The sequence below is a fragment of the Mesoplodon densirostris genome, chromosome 18, assembly GCF_025265405.1.
Source record: "Mesoplodon densirostris isolate mMesDen1 chromosome 18, mMesDen1 primary haplotype, whole genome shotgun sequence".
NCBI classification, from domain to species: Eukaryota; Metazoa; Chordata; class Mammalia; order Artiodactyla; family Ziphiidae; genus Mesoplodon; species Mesoplodon densirostris.
The window spans coordinates 14,402,668-14,415,882 of NC_082678.1; the positions used below are offsets into that span (position 1 = coordinate 14,402,668).

The window sequence follows — 13,215 nt, forward strand, 5'->3', positions numbered from 1 at the left end:
GCCCCTGAAGGCCGGCAAACAGGCAGGGGGTGGGGGGGCGTGCAGGGAGGTGACCGGGGCTGGTCGGCGCCACCCCCTCCAAACCCCGCCAGCTGGAGGAGCATCCTCAGCCAAAGCAAGGCTTCCCTTCACACCATCTTGAAATAAGCCAGCTGCAAGGAGACAAACGCCCTAGTGGTTGTAGTCCAGTGCAGACATCAGGGTGCACACTCACGCCCTAGCCCCACTGGTCCCCTCAGAGGGAGAGCCCATCTGGACAAGGTCGGAGGTGCCCACCCCGCTCTCCTGCACCCCATCCCCTGGACCCAGGCACCCAGCACCTCGAGCTGGCCTGAACACGCTTCTTTCTCAGCTGTGGGCAGGCAGGGGAAGAGGGCAGACAACACTCCCAATTCATTCCCAGCAGATGGGGGGGTGCCCTGTGCTTCTCCAGGCAGAGACCTCCAAGGAGCCCACATTCTGGAATTCCTGACAGGCCACCCTCTGCACCCATCCCTGCCTTCTGAGGCTCTCAGCAGACCTGCCCTCCCAACCCGACTCTAATGTCTGTGACCAGAAGCAGGAAAAGGCCTGGCACCGGGGCTGCCCACCGCTCCTGGAGGGAGGAGCATTCGGGGGGCAGCCCACTGGGGAGCAGGGATCCCCCACAGTGTGCTCCTGGGGGCAGCGCTGCACCCCCATAAGAAGGGAGATGGGGTGGGGGCAGGATGCACCCAGGGCTCTGTATCCTTGTAGTTTCTTCTAACAGTGCTGCTTTGACAAAGCACCCCACTTCCTTCAAAGAATGGAGATAAAATATTTTAATTTCTAAAGACGGTGAGTATAAGTAGGGAGAAAACCTCAATTCTCTGACGTAAAACTACGGTGTTTCTGGGAACTCTTGAAGTGAACAGGGCAAGGGGAGCTGTTTCTGGGGTGAAGTGCACCCCACTGGTCTGGGGGTCCCAAATGCGGATGGAGTGCCAGCCAGCCCAGGGGAGCCAGCGGGGAACCAGCCTCGGGGCAGCACAGCAAGAGTTCCCAGCGGAGAGAAGACCCCTGCCCCATGCAGCTCACCCACAGCCTGGGCACCCAGCCCTGTGCTCCCCCAGCCCCACCCCATGCCAGGGGAGGGGGGCTCAGGCAGAGAACCAGCCTTGGACCTCCAGCCCAGAAGCCTGTGCTCCTGGGTGGCTCCCGATGTGACCACAGAGCAAGCAAGTGGCCTTGCTGAGCCTCCACCTGGACCCCACCTGCCTCAGGGCCAGGGGGCAGCAGGGGACTCGGCCCTGGGCCTGAGGACTGACCCCTCACCCGATTCACATGCTGGGCTCCGACCAAGTGTCGTGTGTGGAAAAGGCTCTGCTGCCAGAGCAGGGGAGGGGGCTCTGGGCTGGGCTGCCCAGGTGGAATGAGGTCTCCAAAGGGTGCCCCACACACAGTCTAGAGACCTCAAGATGCACCACGTCCTCCGGCCACCTGGTCCAGCGGCCAGGCCCCGGGCCAGCTGACTGCTCCCGAGAGGGACCCAGGGCCTGGTGGGGCTGCCCTGAATCTCCATCAGCTCCAGGCAGTCCAGGAAGAGTACCCAGGTAAGCCCGGGGCACCTGCTGACCTCACTAGGGCAGGCAGCTGGCATGGGAACATCGGAAGAAAGTACTGCCCAGACCGGACAGCACAAACGTCCTTGTCACCCAAGCCACAGACTGGGCCCTGAGCTCCGTCCAGAGAATGAAATTCTAACCCAGCTCATTCGTTAGACCAACAGTTACTGAGTGGCTGCAGTGTGCAGGGTCACTCACCCTCACCCTGGAATCCGAGGAAGTCACAGGCTGCCCAGGCACCCTGGCTTCCAACAATAGCCCTCGGACCTCTTGGTGACCCACACTGCCTTGCGCAGCTGCTTGGGGCCGTCTCACTGGCCTGTATCTTGGAGCAGATGTTTGACAGGTGGAAAGATGACGCTGCTCGTGTGCACCTTCCCAACTTTTCTTGATTTTATCTGTATTCATACTCGTGAAGGGCTTTTTAAGATTTCGCCTAAAGAAGCATTACAATTTAATTTAGATTTAATTTTAATATTAATTTAAAACAAATTAAAAGCTTATTTTTAGGAGACCCAAAGGGATGCAAAATGTCTCAAAAAGGGGACTGGCTTCAGGCAAACTGCCCTCAGGTGACCTGCTGGCCAGGCCTGTGGAAGGCCAGTTGGACAGGGCAGCTGCCTCACCAGGCAAACGGGCAAGTCCTGGGGGACCACAGGTCCAGCTCCTTCCCCTGCATCCTGTGTAGGGTGAGGAAGGCTGTGCACACAGGCCAGGGACAGAGGGATCTGCTGGCACCCTTCTGCACGGCACTGCTGAGGCCAGGAGGCGGGCGGGAGCCCCGGTCCTGCCCTCATCGCGTCCATGTCCAAGACCGGGTCCTGAATCCCCACCTGCCGGCCGCCAGGACCCTATAGGGAGTGATGGGAAGAGGCATCAAGGGCCTGTGCCCCACTGAGTACAAAGTGCAGGGATGTGAGCGCTGCCTGGGGGAGAGTAGCGACCAGGATCTGGAGAGGCAGGGCTTGTGGGAAAGAGCCTCCACGAGATGTGCAGGCAGGGGTGTGCCACTAACTGCCACCAGCCCCGGGCAGCCACGCACTCCTCCCAGGCTGGGCACTGAGGCCAAAACCAGGAGCGGCTCCTAAGCCTCCTGGTGTGTAAATGCTGGAAAGCAGAGTGGTGCAGCGAGCGGGCCCCACCTGGCAACACAATGCTCCAGTGCCTGCAGCGCCTCGCTGCCATGCCTGCCTGCCCGGGATGGAGGTGGAGCAGACGGCGAGGGGCCGCAGCCCTGCTCCCTCATCTCCCCTGTGCCCTCATTTCCCTTTTGTTGGTTGCCCCCCCAGCCCCTGCCTATGCAGCCACCCACACAGCCACCACAGAAGGGAGGGGAGGGGAGCGGGCAGCTCTCCCCCAGCGTCTGTCCCCCCTCACCCACCAGGCCCTAAGGCCCAGGCGAAGCCGCTGGCTTCTGCCCTCCAATCTATCGTAGGTGCCCCACCACACATGTTGACGGTGAGGGAGTCACCTGCAGGGGCCAGTCAAGGGACAGGCAGAAAGTGGTCCCACCCAGTGCCCAGCTCCTGCACCACCAGGTCCCTCCTTTACTGCAGGGGGAGGGGGCAGCGGTGTCTCCACAGGGACAGTCCCATCCTGAGCCTTGTTCTATCTCCATTGGTCCCCCTCTCCACTGCACAACCTCACACGTGCGCCCAGAGGCCAGCCTGCATGCCACAAGGATGACGCTGGGCTGCACTGCCCAGTGGACCTCTCACTGCCACCCCCTCACCCCGTCACTGGGTGTGACACTAAGAAGGAGGGGACTGTCCTCTCTGCCAATCTTTTTAGCTCTGACACCTCTTTTAAATGGAGTGCACACAGTCTGGGAGCCTCTGCGGACGACAGAAGATGCTTCTGGAAGGTAAGGAGATGCTGACCTGGCCCCTGGGAGGTGGCCACACAGGCTGGAGACGCTGCCCACGTGAATGTCCCCATGTATGTGTGGTCGGGTGTCGGGCGGGCATCTTGGTTTTTAGTGAACCGACCAGGGCCAATTCAGACTCCGGTGTCTCCTGCCCTTCTCTTCCTCACTGAGGTTCTCCCAGAGGGTTATCGTCTCGATTTTCCAGTGTGGGGTCAAAATTGCAGGAGAAAAAAAATGAACAGGGCTCTTTTCATGTCCACAGGCACGTGCGTGCTTTACCCAAGTGTGGACAGGCACGCACACCCCGTCTCGGCCCCAGCCATCCTGCACGGGAGGGAGGCCAGCAACGGCCAGGCCCAGCTCTGGGGGAACAAAGGGATGGAGGGCACAGACACCCAGACTCAGGACGCTGGGGTCCCACGGGGAAGGTGGCCCCGTGTGGAGAAGGACAGGGGTGCTGCAAGGCCTGGGGGTACAGACTGCCAAGGGCGGTCAGGGCCGAAGGTCACGGACCATGCGGGTGGAGCCTGGGCACTGGTGGCTGTAGGGGCTGCCCAGGTGGGGAGACTCCAGGAGGGACAGGGGAAGGGGAGCAGAGAAGGTACCTGGGGCAGCGAAGAGAGGAGTACAGGTGGCCAGAGCCTGTGGGTGGCTTGGCACATGTGCTGAGTTTTTGGAACCTTCGGGGACAGTGATATGACAAGCGTGGTAGGTGGGAGCTGACCTAAGGTGTAGGGGGCTTGCGTAAGGGAGGCCCCAAGGGAAGGAGGAGCAGGGCTGAAGGCTCAGACGGGCTTGGGGCTGACCTGCAGGTAGAGGCAGAGCAGGGAAGCGGACTGGCACCTCCTGGAAGAATTGAATGTGGGGACAGCTTCATCTGAAGCAGAAACCTGGGGCGGGTGCTGGGAAAGGACCAGCTCCAGTTCAGCAGAAGCCAGAGGATGGGTTCCACAGGGACACAGTGAGGAAGGGGGCTGAAGCAGGGGCGGGCAGCTCACCAGCACCAAGCCCTGCACATCAGGCCCTGAGTCTGCCACCGAGGGTCACCGGGGACCTTCAGGCTCCATCCCCGGCAGGTGGCCAGGAGCTGAAGGATGGAGCAGGTGGCGGGAAGTGGAGACAGATCAGAACGCACATTCCGATCGCGGGGTGGGCTGGCTCTCCCAGGGGCCAACTGGGATGTGATTCCTTGAAGGCCAGTTGTGAGTGTCCGTGAGCAGGTGTCTGCATGAGTGTGAGCAGGTGTGGGTGTAAGGACATGCCTGGGGGTGTGAGCACACGTGAGCAGGTGTGACCTGTGTCCATTCACTGTGGGCTCATGTGAGTTCAGCCAGTTAATACACTGGAGGGCCTGTGGGGACATTGGGGTCTGCAGGGTAGGTCTGTGCCTCTGCCCTCAAAGGGGACACGGGCTGAGCCAGGCAGCAATGCCTGTGCTGCGACGGAACCTGCCACAGGGTGCTGTGAGATGCTCGTGAGATGCTGGCGGACAGCAGCCTGGCAGTGCAGCCCCTTCCCCACACCCCCACCGCGTCTCCACCCTGGGTTCCGCCCCTTGGTTGTCCCCAAACTGCCTTCTTTTCACCCCCATCCAGCTGTGCTCCCAGCATGCCTGCCTTGATGGTGGGGGGCCCTGCCTGGTCTGGCTCTGTGATGATGGGGCCATGGTGCCCTCCCCAGAGTTGCCTTCAGAAGGAAGTCCCAGGGAAGAAAGGCTCTGGCTTCCCTGAAGGAGGAGCAAAGGGATCCAGCAAAGACTGCCTTTTCCCAAGAAGATGGCAGAAGGTGGTTTAGTTATTAAACCACCACTAAAATGTGGCTGATGAGTCCCTCTTACTTGGCGAGGTTCCCCAAGAAGACACCGCCCCAGGCCACCCTTGGGGACCCCAGCCTACTGCTCAGAGGCCTCTCTCAGCAGCACACCTATCCTCTGCCCCTCCCCTGCATTTCTGGTAATTTCTAGAGGAAACCAAGTTCCTATACTTGGATGAAACAGGGCTGCTTTAACTTTCCTTCCGGTTCCAGGCACACAGTGGGTCCCCCCTTCCCCAGCCTCAAAAGTCTTTGGAACTAAAGACACTGGACTCTTTGTTGGGGGCCCTGGGGAAGGGAAGAGGGGGCAGGGAACCCAACCCACCTGTTCATTCCTTCCTCCCCCTCCCCCACCCTAGGTCAGAAAGAAAAAAAAAAAAAGCTTCCTGGCTGATCCAATCTGGAACCTAATCGTCTGGACAGCTGCAGCAGCCCTCAGATGCCAGCCCGGCTGGCTCCCAGCTTGGGCACTGGATGCCTCTCCGCCAGGCCCGCAGCCTGCTGCAAACCCACACCAATCCCATAAGAAGGGAGGGGGCAACCCCCACCCGGCGCCCCCCTACCTCCTCTAAGCCCACACCCAGTTCCCACCGACCCGTCCCCGTCCTCCAGTGGCAGCTGCTGGCAGGGCCACAGGAGGCAGTAATATTATATATTACAACAAACAGGGGCGGCCCACTGACAAATAGGCCTGCATGATCTAAATGGTATATTATCCCATAAAAACGTCATCGGGCAGGGCGTCAAAGCCGAGACGGAGCAGCAGCCTTGGAGTGCGGGCTGCAAAACCCGAACCTTCCTTGGCGTGGCCCAGAGCTTTGGGGACATGTTCTAGACAGTGCATGCTGGTTGTAATTTTGTTGTTTGCTTTTAATCTGGAGTCTTTGGTGGGAGAAAGGAGGTCCCAGAGGTTAATGGGGACAGGGGAACCCCGGGGAGCCACCCCCTGGCAGGCAAGGCAGGAGGAAGCCCTGCTGTGCAAGTCACCTACTGCCAAACAGACAGGGCACATGCTGCACCCCAAAGCCCTGAGGTCGGCCTCAGCTCGAGAGCTGTGGCACAAGTCCCAGCAAAGACCTCCGACGGGTGCCTTTCCCAAGGGGTGCCCACCTCTCCAGGAGGCTGTCGGGAGTGGCAGGAGTGAGAACTTTCTCTGGATGGGTGATGATGGGCTAGGCCTTCCTTCCAGAGGGGCTAAGGCAGCACCCCCGTCCTGGGGGGATGGTTTCTATTCATCAGAAGTCATCCAGGGTGGATGCTGGTCAATACGGCATTGATAGGGCTTACTGCCTCCTGTCAGTGGGAGGCTGGGGAGTGGGGCACCGCCCCAAAGTCTGTGCAGGGTTTTCTCATGGGACTCTAGGCAGAGATGCCCTGATGCCACCCAGGTGGAGTCCCCACATCCCTTCCAAGCTGACCCTTTGCCAGTGTGACCAGGGCCCCTCTGAGAAGGCCACGTGCAATGGGCTGAGATCAGGGCATATGGTGGGAATCCCCCTGGGACTCTGGCCACGCCAATCAAGGCAGCTGCCCTCTGCACAGGGTGTCCCTGGGGCAGAGGGGCAGCTCCCATCTTTTGGGGCCTATATTCAGATATTTGTGGTAGGGAGGAAGCCAGGCAGGGCCCAGAGGCCTCTTTCAGGAGGAAGGGCAAGGGGTTACTGGAGGTGGCAACCAAGGCCCCCTTCCGCCCAGAAAGCACTCATTCCCAGTGGCACTGGCTGAAGTCTTATCTGAGCTTGGGAATTCCCAGCTCAGGGCCGGTCCCAGGCTCAGACCCTGGAGCTAGACCAGGAGCATTCTGGGAAGTGTAGTCCTTTGGGAGTTGGGAAGGCCTGCTGGGATTTCCGGGGGCGTCTCATCAAGAGCAAGCAAGAGGACAGAGCAAAGGAGGTTACCCTGACTGTAATCCCAAGGTGGAAGTTTGACATTCCTGGGAAATGGCTGAACTTAAGACATCTGCTCCCTGAAAAGATACCAGCCAATGCTGGATTCCAGCCTCAGATCACACCCGCAGTGGTCTCTCTGAGCGAGCCATCTGGAGCTCTTATTTTGGTGGGAAGACCTGGGAACTCCCCAGAGGGAAAAAACCCTGCCTGAAGTGCCCCGACTCCTGTCCTCCTCTGGCAGCTGCCCCCAGACAGCAGGAGAGACAGGGGTGCTACCTGCCGGGCTCCTGGAGAGGCTGCAGTGCATCCCGCACCCTCTCGCACATTATTTATGCTCACAGCCCCCGCTGATGACATATGTAAGTTGACAGCGAACATCCTATCAACTTGCTGGAGTGTATCTTGATTGTTAAAACACACTCTTAAAGGTATACGATCATTTATCAAATTAAAATAGCGGCGCCTTGCCTGTCCCTTTTCTGCCTTCCCTGACCACTCCCCTGCAGCCTCCGTCCTTCTCTGGCCTCCTGGGCATCCTGCCCTTGCACCCAGGCCCTGCTCCTCGGGTTGGTGGGGAGAGACACTGCCCTGCTTCCAGGGACCCAGACTCAGCACCCCATCCCCACCCTACCCCAGGCCAGGGCAAGCCCACTAATCGCCAAGAAGTGACAAACGCCAGAAGCCCCACCAATTAAATCTAAACTCAAGCAAAGCTCAGTGGCCAGTAAATTATTATTTTTATTAGCTTGAACCAAGTTCCCGTAAGAGAGAAAGTCAACTTGCTCCCATGAATGGCTCTTGTATAATTTATTTAACTCTGTGCTCTTTGCCAAAGCCTGGAATATTTTTAGCTCGTTCTGTTGTTGGATTTGGCTTTTTTATGTGTGTTTCTGAGGGGTATTTTTAGCTCCCTCCATGTTATTCTAACAGCCTCCTGTGCGTTTTGTCCTGTCTGTGCGGGCTGTTGAACCCAGTCTCAAAGCAGACGAGGGAGATTTCTAAGAATACACGGGAGCGTTTGGGGGTGATGAGGGATGGCACAAGGCCGCTCCCTGCCTCGCTGGCTAATTTGCCTTAGTGCTCACGTGACCTGGATATTCCTATAGGAATATCCTTGTAGGAAAAATCAGACATGGGGGCAGTACAAGCCCCACTGAGAAAAAACCCACATTCCAGAAATGGCTTCGCTGGGGTGGGCGAGGCGGCCACAGCCTGGCCGATCCACGAGGCCACTGGATTCCTGGCTCCGCAGGGCAGCCTTGGCTTTGATGTCTGCTTCTGTCACTTACAGAGCAGGATGGGTAGAGTCTTCAGAAAGTAACTCTTTTCACACCTACTTAATGTTGGTAACTGTTGCAGAAACACTCCACCGTGTCACTGAGTTAATGAGGTATTTACGAAAATGTATTTTTTTTCCTTTACAAAAAAACATCACATGAGGAGGGAGAGGGGCCCTTTGATGGGGTCTTTTCACACCCGGAAATTATCTTTTTTTCCTCTGCATTTTTCTTTTCTTTTCTTTTCTTTTTTTTTTTTTTTTTGAGATTGGCAATCAGAAGCACTGTTAGCATGAGAGAAGTTTGTGGTTCTCCCACCAGAAGGAACCTGCCACCCTGTTTACTCCCAACAACCGCAGGCCCAGGGCACCTGGCTTCCAGGCCCGGCCATTTACACCCCAAAGAAGCCGGGAGAAGGGGTGGAGAGGAGAACCCACCCGCTGTCACATTGCTGAAACCAAGACTTGATCGGCTCCTCCGCCTTCCTCGGGTGGAGACCCGGTGATTCTCGAAGGTTCAGCCCTGAGGGGGACGTACAGAGAAGGATGGAGGGCAGGAGCTGACCGGCTAGAAGAGGGGGCGGGGACTGGGCTTCTCCCAGGCCGGGCTGCCTCCTACTAAACGCGCTTGGAGGAGAGGCGCGATCCCCAATCGCTCCAGGCAGTAGCACTGATGAAAAATCTTGGGTTGGTGCGTTGTTGATTTTCCTTTTTTTTCCCCTAGATTTCACAGCTTTGCCTCCGGACCATCTGTATTAGAGACAAAATCTAACACTGCACTAAAAATAACGATTCCAAACATTCTAATTACACCTTTTGGTGACAAGGTTACTGGAACAGCACTTTACCATAAAACCCTTCAGCCCGATGATAAAGCTATCGGCACTTTCAGTTTTAGAAAAACAATGGAAGAAGCCCTGGAGCCCAATATCCCATCGGGGTCCCTCAAGCTGACATTTTGAAAGCACTGGGTGGGGACGAGGAAGGGCAGCACTGGCGGAGGGCAGGGAGGGAGACCCTTGGCCACGCTGTGTGTCTGTGCCAGGGACGAGCAATCCTCAGAAGCCAGGGACTCAATCTCCGGTGGCTGGATCTTACTCCCATGTTAGAGCCGGACAAATAGGAAGAAGCTCGGAGCAATTTTCCTTTCAGCAGGGTAGTCAGTGCAGGGAGGGGCAGGATGGGCTGCTGCAGCCGTGGCCTGTGGACCTGAGGCCATCCGCGAAAATGGGAAGAAAGTCTGCCAAACTGGCTATTTTGAAATCCATACAAGAGATGCAAAAAAAATTTTAACTTAATTATACCTTTTTCTTTTTAAACTAGATCATATACAGATACAGACCAAAGCAAAGTAGTCTGGGGTATAATTCCTTTTTTAAAAAATTGATGTAGCTATATTTTAAAACCAATACAAGATACTGGCTTTCAGCAATTTCAAAAGGCTTTCAGCGGCAGATGTTTCTAGCAGGACGCCCTGTAGGCCAGCCTTCCCGTCACAAATGGGTTGAACATCTCCAAGCACAATAGGTCTCTTTGGTCCCCCGGGAGGTGGAAACAGCCTCCAGGAGCAGGGGACACGTGGCCCTCCAGCTCCCCCCACCAGGGTGCCCTGGGGACCTCCAGCGCCCCCTAGAGCACCCTGCATATGGGGGAGGTGGGTAGGGTCTGGGTCAAGGACACAGACCTAGCCAGCACCCGCCTAATTTCTCCAAACCCTCCATGGCCTACGATCCAAGAACCACGTGGTCAAACTTGGAATGAACAAGACAATGGTTTGGGCCACCCAGACCACGTTCCCACCTGACTTGGTGGTGCTGGCATCTGGATATAAAAACAGAAATGGGAAATGGCGGCTGACCAGGACCTGGCGAGGGCCGTGGGCTGTTGAATGGGGACGAGGGAGACAGCAGTGACCTGAACTGATGGGGAATCTGGTCTGGCCCTGCGCCCCCCCCCAAGGGGGGCACAGCCCCAGCCTGTCTGTGCACTACTGGAAGAGCCTTGGTGTCAGGGGCCCTTCTGGACCCTTGTTTCTGTACCCTCCAGGCTACAGGGTATGGCATATGCGGGGTGTGTGTGCGTGTGTGCAGCCAGAAGGGGCTAGGGAAACTGCAGCACTGTCCCTGCTGCCACCACAAGCCCCCAACCTCAACCCCCCAGTGTGGGCTGAGCTGGGCGGGCAGCATCTCCAATGCAGGGGCAGGAGAGACAACCACAGGGACAGCAAGGACAGATATTTAAAATCACCAATTGCCCAGGCAAGTACTTTCGCTTTTTTGAGTTATAAATCTATAAGAGGAAAAAAGCAAAGGAGAGGAAGAAGGAAGAGCAAAGAAGAGAAAAAAAGCAGCCTTGCAGAAGGCTCGCACTGGAACAGGAAACGCGGGCGAAGGGCTGATTCCAGGAGAGTGCTGAGTCCAGCCCCTCTCCTCCCAGCGTGCTCGAACTTTTCGTATCTCATGTTGTAAATGCTAAACGCCCATTAGTAATCAAGCAATTTCTCGTATTTTTTTTCTTTTTAGGTAATTTATGTTTTTCTTTCTGACTGCCCTCCCTTCTGACATTTTCCCTTTTAGCCTGACTCTGCCATCCGTTTTAATCCACACACTAATTGTAATCCCATTAAAGCAGATATAATTTTATTAGTATTCACAGTTCATCAAGCTAGCAATAACTGTTACTGCCAAATTAACAACAACAAAAAAAGCGGCAAACAACATTTCTGATGTTTAGAACAAACTGTAAACAAAAGCAAGCCAACCTTTCAGGGTGACCAGCGGGTCCCCACACGCACAGCCCCTCCAGCTTCCTGCAAACTCAGCCGGCGCTGGCCAGTAACCTCCAGGGTCGCAGGCGAGATCGCGGCCCCTTCGCCACCCTCTGCCTGGCCCTGCTTCTCTTCTGACCTGGCTCGACAGTAATATCAAAGCCACCCGAGACGGGGACTGCTCTGGAGGCCTGGGTCAGCTCTGCCAAGGAACAGCTCTCTCCGGGAGAGAACTGGAGAAGACCCGAGTGCAGGGCGGCCCCAGCTCTCTCCTCCTGGAGCAAATTTGCTGCGAACTCGCCTGCACCGAAATTCGTCGGCGGCCCCCGCGCCGCCCCCAGCCGAGCCGGCGCCGGCGCTGCGCTCCCCCAGGGCGCAGGCCGCGGGGCTGGGCCGCGATCTGGCCACGCTTTGTCCGGCTTTAGCAGGATACCAGAGGCACTTGTTAAAGCAAATGCATCCCCTGCAAACCCATTCTCGCCCTGACACTTCAAGGCTTTATATAGAAACAGGATTTGCTCGTCTTACACCAGCAGTCCCTATTAACGCTCACCCCGCGCACACACCGCCCTAATCCGAGAGGCCGCGGCACCCCCCCCCCCCACCTTCACAACGGCCGTTTTGTTCCCGCAGAATGTGCCTCGTTGTCCCAGCCCCGGAATGTTTTAAGGATGTGAATGCAGAATGCAGAAATGAGGTTTCCGCGGAATTTAGTTCTTTTGCAGGAAGGGGTGGGGGAGGGTGGCAGGAGGGGAAAGACTTTATTTTTAGCCAGCTCCGAGGCTGCCCCTCCGAGACACTGGAGGACCCTGGGGAAGGCCGCTCTAAACCGCGATGATCCGGCTCGGGCGCCCGTAGGATGCGCGGGCCGCCACCGGTGCCGGAGCAGGGAAATGAAACCGAAGGCTTCTCCGCAAATGCTCCAAGGAGTGGAGGGGCAGGCTCCCGTACGACCCTCGACCGTGCCCACCTCGCGGCAGGGCCTCCTCTCCCGCGCCCACCCGGCCGGCACTGACCTGTGTGCGAAGCCATGGGCAGCGGCGACGGGAAGTACTTTCCGGGCTGGAAGTGCGCCGGGGGCTGCGCAGCGGGCCCGGCCGGGGCGAGGCGCGCGGCAGCGGCGGCGCTGCGGTGGCCCAGGCTCCCGCGGTCCGACAGCAGATGCGGCGGCGGTGCGAAGTCGCGGCCATCCATGCCGGGCCCCGGCCCCGGCCCGCCGCCGCCTCCCGGGAGCAGCGCGGCCGGGGCCCGGGGGCGGCTTGGCGCGCGGACGGCGCGCGGGAGGCGCGGAGGAGGCGGCGTCCGGGGTCACTGGCGGCGGCAGCGGCGGGGCCGGTCAGCACGCCGGCGGACTGGGCTCCTCGGCGGGCGGCCGCGTGCCGAGCCGGCGGCCGCCGTGCGGGTCCATAGTCTGCGGAGGCAAGCAGAGGAGACTTGGTGACTCTGGGGCTCGGCTCGCCCGGGGGTCTCCGCCCCCCCCACCCCCCTACCCCGTCGGCCCGAGCCGCGCGGCCAGGCCCGGCGGCCGGGCCCGGAGCGCTCCGCGCGTCTCCCCGCTGCACGCGCGCGCGCTGGCCACCCGGGCCGCCCCGATCCCCGCGCGCACACGCACCGTCCCGGCCACGCTCCGCCCGGAGGAGCCTGAGGGAACCCGGCCGTACAGCTCGACGCTTCCCCTTCGCGGATCCCTGCGGCGAGGGCGCCTCGGCGAAAGGCTGCTGGCTCCGCTGGGTGATAAAAACCCAAATCTGCGAAGCCATCACGCACACACACACACACACACACTCACACGCACACCCTCTCCCCTCCCCCGCTGCCCAAAGGTGTCTCTGAGGAAAGGCCTGGGGTCGACGGTAGCTTTTTTCCTCTCCCCCCATTCTGAGGTTCAGCTTTTACTGCATTCTGCTTAACCGAATGACCATGCTAATTAAGCGAGTAATTTTATTGATTGTAACTCAAGAGTTTTTTTTTTTTAATAACCTTCATTTTCTCCCCTCTCCCATCCCCCTCATGCGTCTTTC

General features: G+C 58.3%; 1 protein-coding gene across 7 annotated transcripts in view; it reads right to left on the reverse strand.

The window, feature by feature from the left end:
- Nucleotides 1-12,433, reverse strand: part of BAHCC1 (BAH domain and coiled-coil containing 1) — a 54,577-nt gene extending 42,144 nt beyond the window's left edge. For all 7 annotated transcript variants that reach the window (XM_060080351.1, XM_060080352.1, XM_060080355.1 and 4 more), the window contains exon 1: nt 12,211-12,433. In XM_060080351.1, coding sequence (XP_059936334.1) covers nt 12,211-12,388 — 178 coding nt within the window. In that variant the 5' untranslated portion in view covers nt 12,389-12,433. The remainder of the gene's footprint in view (nt 1-12,210) is intronic.
- Nucleotides 12,434-13,215: the final 782 nt, after the last annotated feature.